This window comes from Oculina patagonica, chromosome 9 (assembly GCF_052425735.1).
Source record: "Oculina patagonica isolate OP01 chromosome 9, crgOcupat, whole genome shotgun sequence".
Lineage (NCBI taxonomy): Eukaryota > Metazoa > Cnidaria > Anthozoa > Scleractinia > Oculinidae > Oculina > Oculina patagonica.
In genome coordinates this window covers 15,041,833-15,054,095 of record NC_135766.1, presented here as the reverse complement: position 1 = coordinate 15,054,095, position 12,263 = coordinate 15,041,833, and the positions used below count along the sequence as shown (strand labels likewise).

Sequence of the window (12,263 nt, the reverse complement as noted above, 5' to 3'; positions counted from 1 at the left end):
TGCATTCTAAGAGGTAACTGTAGACTCTAGTACTGTTACTTGTTCCACCTAGTACTATGTTTATCTGTTTGGCTTTGAGGTTGTGTGTTATTGTTTTGAAGTGACAATACTGTTTTAAAACAAAAAAAAGGCTGCAAAGCCAAATGGGTGGCCTTTTTATGCCAAGAAATTACACAAATGCCTGCTGTTCTACACCTTGTTGGTCTTTCTCCTTTTCTTGTTTGAACACAAAAAAGGTTTGTTTTAAGATCTTTATGTTTTGTTTACATGTTTCATGATTGCAGTTGCTAAAAACATCACATCCTGGCAGTAAACAGGATATTTCTCATAGGGAACTACAGTGTAGGGTTAACTTCCACAAGCCTTGTAGATCAAAAGCAGAGCATCTGGAATTTACTTACTGGGATGTCATAGGTTCATTGCATGTTGGGAGATTTGAAATTACAAGTTTGCCTGTGTCACTGACTGAAAAATCACCATGATCATTGAATTGCCAGGCATGTTTCTATTACTGTGCAGCACAGCTTGAGTTAAAAATACAACAGTGGCACCTGATCCTGGTATGAACAACATATGTAAATACATCAGTGATCATTTTCAGTAACACCTGAACTCTGAAATTCAAAACCCAAAGATTGCTTTTTTGCTGCCGTCAATCATAATAATGGCAATAACCCACAAACCTTAAAAAACAAAAACAAGCCAACAGATTTGACCTGGTTTAAATGTCTCCCGTGACTGGTCCACTTAGATGATTGACAGTAGCAAAAACTGTTAACCGGTTTAGCGGTTGATTGAGCTGAGTTCATGTTACTGAAAAGCACAATAGATATACAGTATCTCAATCTGTATTATCAAAATGAAGACGCCATTGTTTTTCAAAGGCATTTTGAAAACCACTTGTCAATTAATCAATTTACTTCATCCCATTTATCATCACACATACACTGTAGACTGAGCTAGACTGGGCAGAAGCACACAGGCTATTAATTGTTTTTAGTTATACAGTTAAAAAAACTACATCTCAAAAAACAGTCAGGTCCATTGATGAGGAGTCTATTAAAACGACAGACATTGCTATATACAGTGGCTTGGAAGAATTCTGTGACTCAATATCATTAATTATAATAAATGATAATCTTTTGCACTTTACAAAATTAAAATGACATTTCACGAATAAAAATCAGTGAAAACATCAGATGAGAATTAAAAACTAAGATTTAATAGACAAGTTAAGCTTATAAATAAGTGCATTTACATTTAGCTTCATTTGCACGTTTATGTCAGGGAAAAAAAGGAATATTACATCATGAAATTCACTGTTCTCAAAGAAGGCTGAAGAAAGTTGTGCTCCTCTCGTACACGAAGCTGTCCGTTGCTTGACATACCTGCCTGGCCTGTGCGATAAAAAAAATACTCTGCATATTTGGCACAGTTTTAGTCACAGCAAGTGATGCGAGAAAGCAGGAGAAAGAAACCAGAAACTGTTCGTCCAGCCAAAGAAAGCGAATTTCGAAACACGTCCAAGTTATATCGACATCAGGTAATCGGTGTGTGTACGATACCTACGAAGATCCAGCGTATTTCGTGTAAGTTTCTTGCAGATATGCCGAACGATTTCCCCTACATCTGTGACTGCAACTTTTCTCCTCCAACTGTAGCTTCAACGAACAGAAAACATGGCGACCAACTAGGCTTCGTGTATCTATCCGTGTAAGAACACACGAAACGACTCCTAGTCTTGCCGCTCTGTGATTGGGCAGAAAATAACAAAGGTTTTCTGGCACCAATCAGAAGCCAGAACGACGGCGTCCTTTTGGAACTGGTCCGGTAAGAGGTTGTCCCCAGGGGCTATTTTTTTCGTTCTTGACTTTTCTTCGCCGATTTTTTTTTCGCCCGTATAGACTTTCCCCCGCCCCCACTAACTGCCCCTGGGTCTCCGAGGATGATACTTAGCAGATTTTAAGTCCAATTCAACTGCATGTTCAGAACTGAATTAAGCGCCCAGCCTTAAATAGTTTTGAATAAGGGCCCACTCCCTTCCCCCAGACATCGAGGAGGAAGCACCAGAGAGTTGGCTAATTGACCTAAGTGACAGATGAGAATGAAATTGACTAAAGTTCTACTAAGAGACTTCCCCCAAGACCGAGTTTTCTTAGTACTTTACGGAAACTTTCAATGAACAGTTAAAATTCTGCTTTTATTAGTACATATGCACGTTTTGTTGTTATCTATTTTTTTATTTGCAAGATACACGTACTACTTGCTAAAAATGAAAATGTTATAAGCGCTCAGCCTCAAATATGCGCCCACTCTCAAGGTCCAAAAATTGAATAAGTGCCCAGGGCGCTTAATCAAATAAATACGGTTCCTAAACTTACCATGTGTGGGTTCTTGTTGAGGTACTGGACAACAGTTTGTCTCAATTCTTGATGAGAGATTTGGATTCTTTTCACAAGGTCTAGCTGTTCTGACAATGCATAAAACATACAATCTCCTGATCCTTGGTTGTCAGAAATCAGGAAGCCTCTGTCGGATGCAATCTTCCTCAACTCTGCTGAGAGGTCAGTCCTTTTGTTGACCTCACTTGCACTGTGTTGCATTTGCTGAAGTGTCTGGAACATTTGCTCAGGCTGCAGACCTAACACAAACACACAATCTGTGGTATATTTATTGGAAGAGGAGATACAGTGGTGAGCAAACAAGGCACAGTAAAACAGAGGAAATCTCTTACAAGCCATCCAATTAGTTGTGGAATTGCTGCACTAATTTTGGAATCATAATGCATGAATGTGTAAAAAAATAAGCATGCTTCAAAAAATTGTTGGCTCGAGCAAACAACAATGTCAGGGTAATGTTCTAATATTAGTGTGTCAATATATTTTTACTCAATTCTACTTGTGTCAAAGCAGTCTTAGTTTCTTGCCCTAAAAAGAAATGTTTCTTGTAATTAATTGGAGAAGCACTGATATGTAAATATCTTCATGCATGCTTACCAGAGGGCCTAAGGGCCTTCATCTGTTCAATGCCAGACTCTACTGAAAAGCCACACTGACCTGTAGCAATAAAGAAAATTAACAAGCTTTCTGTGCACGACAGTCGCCGTATGACATAGCATGACTTGCAACATGAAAAACATGTGCAGTAAAAATGCACCTAACCAATTATCATAAAAATACCATTCATTTACGAACGTCGTTAACCCACCACCTCAGTCTAATTTTTGGAATCATAAGGACTGTAAATGTGTAAAAATATAACACGCATCAAGTGTTGGCTCAAGCATTGAATTATTAAACAGACCAACAAGCTATTATGGGCACACAATAATGTCAGAATAATGTGCTAACTACCTACTGATATTAAAGGAATATATGGTGCTTAAAATATCTACTGATATTTTCACATAATTCTGACTGTCAAAGCCATGTTAGTTTACTAAGTTTCACTGTCAAAGCAAGCTTTATTTCTTGTAATGACTGTAATTATCGGAAAAGCGCAGTTACCGGTGTGTACGTGTCTTTATGGATGCTTACCTAATGGCTGTAGAGCTTCACTGCCTTTCATCTGATCAATGCCAGACTCTACTGAAGAGCCACGCTGACCTGTGATGATAAAAAATTAACAAGCTTTCAATAGATATGGTTATTTTCTATCTCTGCGCACAGACACTCCATGTATGACAGTGTAACTTGCGACATGAATAACGTGTCAATCGATCGTAACATGTGAATGTGTAAAATATAGCATGTGTCAAAGAAGTGTTGGCTCTAGACTGAGAGCAGTGTCTCTTTTGTGGGGATGAACGCAAAAATAGAGAAGAGATAGATCAACGAGTAGCGTCACAGGCACCGGAAAAACAGTGGCACCCACGCTACTAGCCAAATCGTATATCACCCTCTCCTCACTATTTTCTCTTTTGTTCCTAACCCAGATATACTGCTTGCAGTATATGTTGGCTTAAGCAAGTAAGATGGATTCTGCTGAAAATTCAAGCAATGAGTGCAAAAATTAATTACCAAAAATCTAATCATTTAGCACAGTAACATTTTCTATACTATTTGAAACATCTCACTGAAATTTATTTTTCTTAGTGGCTGTGCGATTAAATTCTCAAGCATTCTCGAGAAAGTTAAAGCCAACCTCGTAACAATGTTTTCAAGTAATTGGGCATTATTTCCAGTTGTTTTGAACTGACATAAAACGTCCGTTTTAACTGAAATATGGATAACTTCAAATCTAGTTTTTCTCTCATGGGGTTAGCTTGAGTGTCTAAACTTTTGATAAGTTTTTGTTCCCTGTACTTAAACTGTTACCATGCTATGAGATCTTTTTGGTAACTTTATCCTTGCCTTTATTGCTCAAATGTTTGGCGGAATCCATCTTAATTCAACAAAATACCAACAAGCAAACAATAATGTCAGAACAACGTTCTAATATTAGTGTACTGTACATTGGCCTAATATTTTTTCTCGATTTCATCGCCAAAGCGATCTTAGTTTCTTGTAATGTATTTAATAGAAAAGCAATGTTATGTAAATGTATTCATGCATGCTTCTGTTATATGTGCTTTTGTAAATAGATGTCTTTTTAAATTTACCGGTATTTCTTAAATCTCTGTAATACATATAATAGGTTTTCATTTTACTAGTTAATAGCTTATTATTTAGTTTGTTTTTTATTGTAAAGCCACACGTCTGTTGTGACTAACTTCTTAATAAAGACTTCTAATCAAGACGTCTAAGACTTTACCTAAGGGCTGTTGAGCTTCAATGTCCTTCATCTGTTCAATGCCAGATTCATCCAAAGTGCCACACTGATCTGCGATGATGATGAAGAAATTATAATTAATAAGATGTCAATAGATATTGTTATCCATGAAATGACATCCACAAGAGTAAGGAATACAATGGCCGATTCCCTCTATGGCGCACGCCTGCAGGGAATCATGGTAGTTGTATTCATCCCACCATGTGCGAGACTTAGCAACGATGAATACAACTACCATACGATTCCCTGCAGGTGTGCGCCATAGAGGTTATTGGCCATTCTCTTTCTCTAAGAGCATTTAACATCATTTCAACAATTACAACAAATGAATGATTTTGCTAAAACTGCTGCCTGACCCAAACTTAAAAGCGCTTAGGTTTAGGCAAATTAACATACTTCCTGAGTAGAAATAGTACTAACCCTTATGGGATTCTTGTTAAGTTATAATTTGGAAAGTAGCATTACTTTCGCATGCACATAGAGATTCAAAATGGCTAAATCAAATACAGGCAAAGGTGTGTTTTGTTTGAGAGCTTTACAGTAATTATTTAATGTTCTAGTGACTGTTCTCATCCTCTTCCTTCTCCTTTAAAAAAAAAAAAAAAAAGAATAATTAAGCCCTGGTTTATTTCCGAGAAGATACAACATTATTATAAAAAGAAACTCAATTAATTGAAAGCCTTACCATGAACCAAACTCCACATCTTTTCAACAAGAGCTTCACACTGCTTCTCCCAGCTGTAGTTCTCTTCATAACACACCCGCAGCCTTCGAGTCTCTTCAAGTCGTTCTGCTCTGTCTTTCAGACGGACAGCTCTGATTGCCTCGGCCCAATCTTTAGGATCAGCAGAATCCACCACAAGTGGCTTGCCTAATGGTAAAATGCGCAGTGCATCTCCAAAGCCTGAGTTACCACTCACAAGAATGGGAAGGCCAGCAGACAAGGCTTCAAGCGCCGTCAATCCAAACCCCTCTGTTCTTGACGGCATGATGGCAAGATCAGCCTCACAAAACAATTCTTTCAATCTTTCTTTATTCTGCACAAACTTTCGGACAATCAGCTGATCTTTAGAGATTCCACTCTGCAGCAAGTTGGCTGCAACTTCCTCCTGTTTCCCATCAGGTGCGCCCACAAAGATCAGACGATAAGATCTGTCTTTCAGTTCAACTATTGCTTTAGCAGCAATGTCATATCCTTTGAGACTGAAGTCTTCAGGATCACCACGGCCAAAGGTCAACACCTTGAACTTGTCACTCTCATTTGGTGCTTGTTTTACGCTCGAAAATTCACTGAAAGTGCCTGGAGTCAGCTGGATTATATCTTGGTGTTTCTCGCATGAACGCAGGTAAGAAGAGTAGGCTTCTGTCAACTTTGGTCCAACTCCCACAACAAGATTTGCCAATTTACACAAGTCTACTTCAGTTCTATTCTTCTCTTCACCTTTGGAAATGGCCTTGGGATAGTTCTTGTGCATTCCGAGTTCTTCAGGCGCAGTATGCACTACTTGCACCCACTTACAGCTGTGGGACTCTCTGATGACTTGGGCTTGTTTACCAAGTTTCCCTCCATGACCCAGTACAATGTCAATGGCAAGGTCTCTTGGTGGGAAGCTCAGCCAGTCAAGGGGGTCATTGTAGCCTGGACGTCTCTCTGCTTCTCTAACGATAACATTGCAGCTTCCAGCGGCTCTCTTCTCTTCTTCAGAACAGGCAAACTGTGGGACAAGGAGAGTGACTTCTACTTGCTCGTGTTTGGCCAATAATGTGGCAAGCTGTCTGTTTATGGTTGACAAGCCTCCCATAGATGAACTCCACTCACTGGCCAAGAGAGTAACTCTCAATGCTGTGTCGGACATCCCTGGTTTACCTTGTGCTGGAACGCCTTGAGATGTGGTAATGACAGTGGGAAGAGACAAATCCTAAAAGAGAAGTGTGACAACAATTAACACACAGTTTGAAATAGGGGTCGATGCAACAAGAAATGGATAGGTGAACAATGCAACTTCATGCTGTATAACTTCTAAGTGGTTCTTTACACAACTATTGGAAAATCTTTTTATAGCACAAGTAAAAAGGTAATCAAACTGGCCAGTATCCAAAACTCTCACCTGCGAGAGATTTAGCGTGCTAACACACCTGTAAGTAATATTATAATAATAAAGTAACGTTAACAGGAATGGCCATTTCTTGTAAATTAAGTAGATTCTGTTTAATTTACAATTATTACAAAAATCATGTACCTTGCTAGTTCTCTTGAAGAACCATTTATCCAGCCCACAGACAGTGTGTAATTTATCACTGACCTTCTTCACACAGATCAGTGGTTGATCTTGTTTTACTTCAAGAAGGTGGAAGCACTCCTCATCTTCACATGACACTTTTCCATGGTTGGAACACTCTTGACCACCCTGCTCTGTCCCTTGATGACAGTACGGGCATGCTACACACAACTCATACTGCAGTCCACTCAGGTACGGGAGCTCTTGTGACAAATTTTGCAAAGTTCCCTCCACAAACTCACGCACAAGTGTAGCTAGTTCTTCTGACTTCTCCCCTAAAACCTGATGACTTGGTGTTCTTTGCCTAAGAAGGATCTTGATGAAACTCTTCTTGCAAATGAGAACAAAATCATGGATTTGTTTCCCGATAAGAAACCATGCTCCATTTTGGTACAGCTTGGGAGGCTGCATGGGCCAAGTGTTACAACACCAACGAATGGATCGTGACACAAGCTGTGAGAACAGACCATGAGGGACAAAGCCATGCACAAAGTGCAGATACAAAGGACAGGGATCAGTGTGTGATGGTTCCATTTTACAAAGCTCTTCAGGTGATGACTTAAGTTGAGCTGGCACAAAATACTTTTCCTCACTTGGGGAGGCTGAGAACTTGGCGATCAACCCAAACCGCTCCATCATGTCTAAGATGTCATCTTTGATGACGCCTTGTTGAATAAACTTGGAAAAGACGTGATCAACATGTTCCATGCTGAGGGTGCCATCTCTCTCCAGTTCCTGCCAGTACTTGGAATGTACAGGATCCTAAAAATCAGTCAGAAAAACAATGTCAATTGTATACAACCTCAATGAAGATCGATAAGAATGCATAAATTTATTGACAACTACATTACAATGTTGAGCCCCTGGAATAAAATGGAGAAATGTTTTCATGCCTATGTCAACCTGCGAGCAGGTGACTTGAGGGTCACACACAAGTGGCGAAGAGTGAGAACAAGCGTAGAAGCTTATTTTACTGGCCAATATTTTTTTGCAGCTTCCCTGCTCATGTGTGTGACTATGTAAATGTAGCCATTGTATAGTGTAGCTCCATAAATTATTCATACCTCCCCCACTGTAGGGATTTTTCCTCAGACCCCCCACCCCTCTGGAAATTCCAATTAAGCTTCATACATTTCCTTAAAAATTTTGGCTCTGGAGACCCACCCCCAAACCCCAGGATTTACAATCCCTTCTGTGGGGGGAGTATGGACATTTTCTGGAACCACAAATTAAACCACAGATCCTACTACAAGCATTCATTTTAAACATCTACCGACAGGTGATCCTTGATGTAACAGAGCTCATGGAATGGTTCTGCCAAATACCTGAACATTTTTACAAGGTACTGACAGGAAATCACAAAATATATCTGTTTGCATATCCGACAGAAAACTTTGGTTTTGTGATGTTGAAATAAACAAAATAATAAATTATAAAGCGTTATTATGTTTATAAGAATAATGTTTTTCAGTCTTACAAAATATTGTAAAAAATGTCACTCACATCTGATATTCTTACAGCAAGGAGCCTATAAGTGTGACCACTTTTAATTAATTCACATTCTTTTGTGCAGTCATTATCCAATCACAAGCCCATAAGTGTGACCACTTTTAATTAATTCACATTCTTTTGTGCAGTCATTATCCAATCACAAGCCCAGAATACCAAGAATGTGAATAAATTTAAAGTGCTCACACAAGTCATTTGGGCTCCTTGCTGTAAAATAACTACGGTAAATGTTTATAAAATTGAACAATTCAGTTTTCTTATTAGGTGGTATACAATATCTGATGGACAAATGGACAAACACACCCTGTCACTATAACTATTTTTTGCAGGCAAAGTAGTTTGTAACCAAAGTTAAATAAATGATATCATTCTCATATTGTGACGTTCTACGGGAAAACGTACACTAATGATTTCTCGCTAAATGGGTAAAAACTAACGACTAACGAACGAGTTACTAACGACTTTTTAAAGCGTTTTAACGACTAGTTGAACACGTTGAACGTTCAAGCAAAAATTGCTAGACTTTCAACAGCATTATAACGAAAACGCTAAATTTTATGAACAACTTTTTTAAACTACTCTAGCAGTAACGGGCCGTTGAAACTATCAACTGGCTTACTAAAAAAACGTTTGACTAAAACAATCATCTCATGCTTGTGTACTCATTCTAAATAATGAAAATCTTTATCAAGTAAAAGTATTCTGCACACCTGAGGCGAAAACACTATATCTTATCCTATATCTTATATCCGGGTGTGAGGGCCCAACTGAAAAAAAAATCTCATTTTTCGTTGATAAATTACTACAAGCAATTGCTAAACTACGTACATCGAGGATAATACCAACTTTATCAACTTTGCAGGTAAAAAAATATACAGCAGATTAGAATTCTAGTATCTATGGATGTAACCAGCTGGTATAATATACCACATGAAGAGGGATGGAAATAGTATACCAAGCATACGAAACGTTCCACAATAACAACCCTCCTATCCAAACTCACTTCATAACGGAAATGCTTGGCTTTATCTTAAAGGAAAATTCTCTCCAATTTAATGGCAAGAACTATCTACAAACTCATGGAACTACCATTGGTACAAAAATGGCATTTCCCAGCATCTTTATAGCAGACATTATAACAAGACTTATTCGCCAAAGCAATATCAATACAAGAAAATGGAATCGATACATTGATGACGTGTTCTCCATTTGGGGTCATGAACGACAAGACATTTGTCAATTTATTAAACAAGCCAACAAACTCCACCCCACAATTAAATTTACTGCTGAAATATTATAGAACGAATTAACTTATTTTTAACTTTCCTGGACACAGTAGTTTATAAAGGAGATAGATTTAACACAGAATATATCCTTGACATCAAGACACACTATAAGCCGACAGAAAAATTCCAATACATTCACTTTACCACGTGTCATCCACTGGGTGTTAAAAGAGGATTTTTTTTATTAAAGGCGAAGCAACAAACTCTTCAAAAAAAAAAAGATTTGAAGATAACTTCTTTAACTTCAAATTGCGCCTAAAGCGCGCGACTACCCAAACAACTTTATAAAGAGGTCTCTAACAGGAATCAATTTCGCCAATAGACAGTCGATCGGCGCTCCAGCAAACAATTAAAAAAAAAAAAAAACAGAAAGAAAATACTGCCTTTTGTAACTACCACCTACAACCCAGAAGTACGCGACCTTAATTAAATATTAATTGATAACTAGTATTTAATACAAAATCAGCCGTTGTGAAAAATATATTCACAAGGCCTCTGATGATATTTTATAAGAGAGGCAAATCTCTCAAGGACATGCTGGTTAGACCAAAAATTTAAATTGTTATACTGCGTCGCAAACAAAACCCATGGGGGAGTCCGGGTCCATTTTCATGCAAATCAAACTCATTTTCATTTTAATGGTTTCGCACCTAGACTCGTTTTGAAACAGTGGCAAAGGGTAACTCGGAAATGGCCTATTATCCTTTTAACCAAAATTTTAAGGCTGTCAGGGATATGAAGTTCAAAAGAAAGGGAGAATAAAAGGGACGAGAAAAAAGAAAGGAAAAAGACAAGAAGAAAAAAATTAAAATCAAAAACAAAAAGTCCAAAATGGGGCTTATACGCATGCGTCAAAGTAATGGTGTACATGTTGTACTTTAACGTTGAGAAAGTCTAGCTCCTCAGTAAACCGGTTTTACAGCAAATGTAAGAACATGTAAGAGCATGGTAACCAAAAAACTGATTTAACGGTTAAAAAACGGCATTTTTGAGAAAATTTGCCAGTTAAAGTGTTAAAATGTAATTAGCAATGAAATTTGAATAGTATATATTAAATTTTAAGTTGTACACGGCCCCACAAGCTTACAAGCAATAAACCTTTTACTGTGTTTAATCAACATTCCACAAACTATTTATCGAAACAGATAAAAAATAATAAGTTGCTGTTGTTCATGTACTATAAAATGTTTTTTCTTAAAAAGTGCTCAAATGTTGTCTCGTTTTACGAGTCGCAAAGTTCGAATTTTATATTAATCGAAACACACAGTTTGACTCTCCTGTATAAATATAAGCAGTATTTTAAAAGATAAGTGACATCGGGAAGGTTTTAACTCTCGAGAATGTTCGGCGGTCAAGTATTTTATTTTTTTTTTTGTTTAACTAAAACGGGTGCATGTTTATTTAAGAAAGAAAGAAAGATGTAATGAAATGTAAGACGACGTGTTACATTTCCTCGATTGATGGAAAATACATGCTCACGACTTTTAGAAAGTCTAGTATTACAGGAACGTAGCGAACTAGTAACATTAGCCTTTCGAAAGCTCTGAAATGACAAAGCCATTTTCCGAGTTTAAAATTCGATCGATACTTGCGATCGACACCTCCATCGACTGTCGATCGACCCACGATCGACAATCGATCGACATACCGCCTTTTGAGGAGGAATACTGAGATCACCGACATACCAACGATATATCACTGACAGACGACCGACACGCTACCGACAGACGACCGACACGCTACCGACAGCCGACCGTAAGGTACCGATCGACACGTCGACCGACATCGAACGTGTAGTCATCGCTAGTATCGATCGCCACTCGATAGAGTGTCAAAGAAAATTGAAAGTCTGTCAACCGTGTGTCGATCGCGGGTCGACCGATAGGTTGATCGAGTGTCGATCGAGTGTCGATCGTGGGTCGATCGAGTGTCGATCGATAGTGTCGATCGATGGTCGATCGCTAGTGTCGATCGACACTCGATCGAGGGTGCCGTAAGTACACATGATCCAAGTATTCTGCACACCTGAGGCGAAAACACTATACTGTTCTTATATCAACTACATCTTTCCTTACCATTTTATTGAAGTGCGGAATTGTTATAAGTTGTTTTAGAAGGTCAATCAGCCACTGAGCCTTCAGAACAACTGTACTGCGGTGCTTGATTATCACACCAAGGTCATGGTAGAAACTGATCATGGCGGCAAACTCATCTGCATCTTTCAGGAAGCACTCTTTTTTCGCATAGTGTTGGAGTTGTTGCAGACTTCTGTGATAAATTTGTTTAGCTATCAAAGCTTCAATCACCTTTTCAAACAGGAACCATCTAGAGAACAATCAGAGAAAATAGATTGTATTTACATGGACATGTACAATGGCCCATTATTTCATGGTTGTTACAGTCAAAACAGCTCAAGCAT

The 12,263-nt window shown here is 38.4% G+C and overlaps 1 protein-coding gene across 1 annotated transcript in view; it reads right to left on the bottom strand.

Moving 5' to 3' along the window:
• Positions 1-12,263, bottom strand: part of LOC144664970 (uncharacterized) — a 133,426-nt gene that overhangs the window by 40,893 nt on the left and 80,270 nt on the right. Inside the window, exons 8-12 of the mRNA XM_078526164.1 lie at positions 5,456-6,689; positions 4,753-4,821; positions 3,537-3,605; positions 2,997-3,056; positions 2,382-2,641 (exon numbers count right to left, since the gene is read on the bottom strand). Of these exons, the coding sequence (XP_078382290.1) occupies positions 2,382-2,641; positions 2,997-3,056; positions 3,537-3,605; positions 4,753-4,821; positions 5,456-6,689 (1,692 nt within the window). The remainder of the gene's footprint in view (positions 1-2,381; positions 2,642-2,996; positions 3,057-3,536; positions 3,606-4,752; positions 4,822-5,455; positions 6,690-12,263) is intronic.